The sequence below is a fragment of the Epinephelus fuscoguttatus genome, linkage group LG2, assembly GCF_011397635.1.
Source record: "Epinephelus fuscoguttatus linkage group LG2, E.fuscoguttatus.final_Chr_v1".
NCBI lineage: Eukaryota > Metazoa > Chordata > Actinopteri > Perciformes > Serranidae > Epinephelus > Epinephelus fuscoguttatus.
This window is the reverse complement of record NC_064753.1, coordinates 13528459-13534099: the sequence shown is the minus strand read 5'-3', so window position 1 is coordinate 13534099 and position 5641 is coordinate 13528459. Positions and strand designations below refer to the sequence as shown.

At 42.6% G+C, this 5641-nt stretch overlaps 1 protein-coding gene across 4 annotated transcripts in view; it reads right to left on the bottom strand.

The window, feature by feature from the left end:
- Positions 1-217: 217 nt before the first annotated feature.
- Positions 218-5641, bottom strand: part of LOC125899459 (AT-rich interactive domain-containing protein 3B-like) — a 58935-nt gene continuing 53511 nt past the window's right edge. For 2 of the 4 annotated variants that reach the window (XM_049593836.1, XM_049593827.1), the window contains exon 9: positions 218-5246. In XM_049593836.1, the coding sequence (XP_049449793.1) occupies positions 5032-5246 (215 nt within the window). In that variant the 3' untranslated portion in view covers positions 218-5031. The remainder of the gene's footprint in view (positions 5247-5641) is intronic. The other 2 variants (XM_049593843.1, XM_049593851.1) reach the window with 2 other exon arrangements.

Below are 5641 nucleotides of genomic sequence, written 5' to 3'. Positions count from 1 at the left end.
TTGTTCCGGTTTCTTTACATCCTGTTCACTGTAAATGACTGTTACATTCCACCACTTTAGTTCTTCAAACCTCAGAGGGGGAAGCAGCTGTAAAATGACAGCAGCAGGCTTCATGCACCACAGAGGCTGCACCACTTGGCTTCCTCACACATTTCCACCCTCAAAGTAACCTTGAAATTAAACATGCCAGTTTTTGCTGTCTCCTTCAGAAAAGAAAAGTAAAACTAATGGCTCCAGTCTGCCCCCTGGGCTCCAAATGGGAAAGAACCATTACTGCTGGTAAAATACAGAATGGCTTGATGGGAAGACAAATTTACACAACTTCCATTGTGACATTTCCTGACTGACATGTGCTACGAACACATTGGTTTGCAGTGTGATTGCGGGGAGGCTGTCACATCAAGCTCATTTGTGAACTGTTGATACCATTACTGTCAAAACTCGGATGACTCATAAAAAATCCTGAGGTGATGTGCTTGTGGAATAACCAGAGACTGTTCGAATAATCGAGCCTATGGGCTGTATTTCTTGTTAGGGAACTGACTGAACCTGTGATACAGAAACCTGTCTTCCAAAAAGTGGAAATGAATGTGCTGGTTTCACCACGCTAGAGGATGTGAAAATGCTTCTGGGTGTTTCACATAGCTTTAAAAGGTGAGTTGGTGTCAATCACACATTTGCGAGCACCCTGTCTGGTGCTCTCAGAGGCCCAATGACACTTTAAGAAGAAATAAAACACACACACAGACAGACATAAGATATAAAGTAAAACTTTATCATGACATACAAGTTTAAAGCCCTGAGAACCATATCTTTATATTACTAATATGAACAAAACTGAATGTGTGAAAACCACTTTGGAAAAGTGCTCCTCTTAAATACAATCAGCACAAACCAGTTTTTACAAGCATCCATATGTTTTGTCCTATTTTTTTTGTTTGCTTTAATCAAAGAGAAAACTATAATATCAGTAATATCATTATTACCATGTCCATAATAATAACAGTACAAAAATATGCACAAACCCCACAGTTGAATTAATATACGGAGCATTGTACAAGCCAAAAACAACATAAAATTGATAAATGAGGTATTCAATAACCACTTGCATATGCGCCTGTTTTTACACAGATCAGGTTAGTTTTTAAACAATTTTAAAACTGAATTAACTCCAAAATCATCTGAGAGACAAAAGGTTCTGCAGACTTCCAACTTCACAGCTTCCTGAGTGACGAGACCTCGCCTGCAGTTACTGATGACACAAATCCAAAAATGCAAAACCAAAACCACCGTTGCATTCAGCGAAGTGACCACAGCTTCTGTCAGGACTCGTCCCTCAACGCAGCTTCAATATCCGACGCAACAGTGACTGCAGCCCACTGCCCTGAGGTATTGTGGTATGACGAGGTAGGGGCGGTCTCTAATAGACACACACACGCACGCACGCACACATGCGCACACACACACCCACACGCATGCACACACATGCGCGCACACGCACACGCACACGCACACACACACACACACAGACACAGACACAGATGCAGGCTCACAGGCACAACGCATCATATATACTCATCCATACAGCAAATCAGGTGGCAGGAGGCTTGAGGTTAGCAAGGCGACCAGACGGTCGCTGAGATCAGAGAAGAGAAGTGAATGACCAACCCTCAACACTTTCAACTCCCTAAACAACGAACAGCAAAGTGCCATTCGACAGCAGAAGATGACTGTGGGTGTAATGGGCAGTTCCCACTGAAAAAATGTCATCAAAACTCATGTGTGAGCCATCACCTCCCTGTATGATATAATAAACGTGGCCGTGGCGCCACCTGCAGTTTCCCTCATGGTATTACACACATGTATGGAGGAGAGATACTCCACATAGTAGAAACTGCAACCACATACTGTATTGAACCTGCTCACGCCCACGCACACGCGCACACACACACGCACACACGCACACACACACACACACACACACACACACACACACACAGGCAGTGAAGCTACACTTAACAGTCATTGCTTAGACTAAGCAGATGAAACAGAAAGCCTGGACTTAGAAATAAGAAAATGTTTCAGCAACACAGCCTAACAGATTAAGCTACACTGTTACTAAAACAAGGACAAAAAACAAAACAAAAACAAAAACAAAAAACAAATAAATAGCAAAAACTCAGTTGTTACCAACAGCATGTGACAAACTGGTGTCTATGGTCTGATTAAATCGTTCACCAAAATAAAAAAATGGTTACTCTCCAAAGGATTAAGCTCGAAGAGAAAGACGTTTTCCCAGCCAGTTGAGACGTGAAAACCACACTGGCCGGATCTCACCAGCAACTACTTTTAAGGCAGCATCTACAGTTCTCACCTTTATAAAATACAGTTATGTGTCATACAGGGTTCTGAAGGGTACACCAAAAGGACTCCCAGTACCGTCCTCAAACCCTCAACTGCGATCTGCACTGCAAAACATCTGCAAAACCTGACGAATAATGGCTAGAATACAGTCTAATAAAAGCAACAAGGCTGCCCACCTCAGGTCACACTGGGCTTTAAGAGATTTCTAAACAGTTAAATGCCTCACATTCAACACAAATAAAGCTAGAAAATTCATTTTCATCCTTTGTGGTATTTCAAAAATGCTAAAACTTTAAAGGGAGAAAAATACCTTACAATTCAAGGGATAATCCAACTGTTTCTGGATTATCAGGAAGTGGGTCTTTTAATAAAAGGGGCCAGACCTGTGGGCCTCTGTCCACACTGGGTGTTAAAAAACTAGCCCCAAGAGCCCAGAAGTGTAGAGGATTAAATTAGGGAGACAGCACAGGAAAGCCACAGCATCTGGGTAACTGCTCTGGATAACAAAATTTAAAATATATGCTAACAAAAATTTCTGTACATGTCATGTAATCAGATTTTGAGTCTTTAAATCCACTTAAAGTCAATTAAATCATGCCATAAAATGTGAAATAAGGGAATTACTTCACCTCACCTAAAGATATTTTCCATTTGCTTTAGGATAAAACTCAAAATCAGATTAAATGAGTTTAGATGCAACTTTCTGTGCAGTCCAAATCAGACCTTGAACTGCCTTGCTGTGCACCACAGCAGCTGTGGGCAGGATTGTACGAGGGATCAATCAAGAGGAGCAACCTGGCTAGTCTTTGGTATCTAGCTGTGCAATAACCAGAAGCTAATGTGAACCAGGAGATTAAGGTGTTAAAACACTGGTCACTTGATTGTATACATGCATATCATTTCGCTGCTGTCGTGAAAAAAACAAAAGGTGTTTGCAGTCAAATTTAAGGTTAAAATGGTCGATTGTTTTTCATTTTTTGACCCCTGCGACCGTGAAACCTGACAATCCTACAAATCTACATATGTCAGCGAGGAACTATTCTTTTCCTCTTCCCTGAAAAAAAAAGCAGATATATCACTCTTCTCAGACAACAACTTCAGGAACCAAAAAAAAAAAAAAAAAAAAGGAAATGGAAGCAAGCATAAAACAAGTTACACATGTCAACACAGAAGGAGAGAGATAGCAAACCCAACCTAGTTCTGTTTGTCCCCAAAAACCACCAGCAGTGTGTCAGTACGTTCATGTCAGTTTCAGTTCAGCTAGGATTTCCATCACGGGTTGTGGCGTCAAGTCTTGATGGCTTCGCAGCCGTATGAGGTATGTAGTGTAGCTCTCCTTTTGAGAGAGACTGATGAGGTATTCTTGAACCGTCATGTCCACTTGTCAATTCTTCAGGTATGAATCCATTCTTTTTCTTTAAATTAACAGTGATTCCTTGCAGTTGTCACAATGCTTCCTGAGAGAGACGCCCTCCAGAGCAGAGAGGCCAATATGAGGTCTGAGAACCATGCGCTGACAATGACCGCCGTCAGATTGACATTTGGCTCTGTGGCTGTGGCTGGAGGAAGGATACACAAACAAAATCTGGGACAACAAACTCAAACCTGATTTTGTACGACCCCTCTGTAACGTTGACGGGGAGAAACGAGCTCAGGGTCTGCTAGGCCTGCTGTGGTGGATTAAAGTTGCTGTTCCCTAAAATTTGTGCGCTACGTTTTTAAAGACAGTTTGTGCGGACCTGCAGAAAGTTGACAGAAAATCCTATGCATTGCTAATGAAAGTTTTCAGTTTGGTGAAATCCTGTTCACATTGGGAGGTTTGCGTACACTGTTAACCTTCCAACCAACATAATGGACTTGCTGAGCTGAGGGCGGAGTTATATGTATTTAATGTGCTGATCTACAGCATCTGATCATTCACCAGTCTGAGCTCAGCAAGAGTCTACAGTGTGCTGAGGAAACCTGAGCGGCCTGGGTTGGAGGCCTGTCACTGTGAGGTGGGTGCTGTACATGAGGTTCCACTGGTGAGAGTTACCTGACTTCCCCTGATTGCAACTAGGTCAAAAAGAATATAAAAATAAAGTTGATTCAGGTTAAATATACTACAACTCCTGAGGTAAAGACACCACTGCAGGTTACTTGATTTGAGGTATGTAAAAAGAGAAAAACTAAAAACAAAATCATTCTAAAACACAAAATCAAAAAGACGACAAAATGGCAACAAACAAACAAAATGTCCTAAGATAAAACTTTTCAAGTTCAGTTGTGACTACACCTGTCAGTGGGTTTTGGCTGAGCTGATTGTGTTTAGCATGTACATTAGGATTAACAAATGTATGTACGTGTAGATTGGGTGTCTGTATATGTATATGTGTGTGTGTGTGTGTGTGTGTGTGTGTGTGTGTGTGTGTGTGTGTTTGTAGTGTAGTGTGTGTATGTGTTTGCACACTGAATAAAATGCATAGCTGTGCGTTTGAGCACGTGCTGTCATATAATATTCTTAGGCTCTGTGTTCATGATTGGACAGCCAAGAGGTTGACAGGGTTGATGAGGTATTTGTTGTGCAACAGTTTGTTATTCTTATCGGTTTCGCATTGTACTGTATATTCTTGCTGGGCCTCCCGGTGGAAGAGGGGCCTGGGGAGCAGGTACAAAGGGCAGCCTGAGTTAGGGTGACCCGCTGGGGGTTGGCTCGGCCGAGCCGGGACCCTTGGAGGAGGAGGAGGAGGAGGACGCTGGGCTTAGGGTCTGAGCCAGGGGTGCAGAAAAGCCAAAGCTAGTGCTGGTTCCAGCAGGGGAGGCTGAGGCGGCGGCAGCAGCAGCAGCAGCAGCAGATACAGCAGGCCCCGGGGCCCCACCAGACTTCTGAGCAAACAGGGTTCCTGTTGTAAAACAATCATTACATTAATATAGTGCCTTTATTATCACAAGGACGGATTTAACACATTATTACTGTTGATCAATGAAACACTTAATAATATCAAAAGGTACCGATGTTTCCAGTCAGCTCTGCTACATTTAGGTTCTCATGTCTATTTTGCAAGTCTAGGTGGTGGTTATTGTGGTTGGCTTCGGACACTGGTGGCGTGTAGCTGCGAGTCACTCATTGGGATTTTGAAATCAACTTGCCAGTCTGTAAACTTCTGCCAACTTCTAGCTAACATTAGTAATCTGCTAGCTAGCCGAGTCGAGGTTTTCAAATGTAAACATCAGTAAACATCGAGGAAAAGATGGTGAAGAATGAGCAGCTGAACTAGCATCTGGCCACTTATTGTAC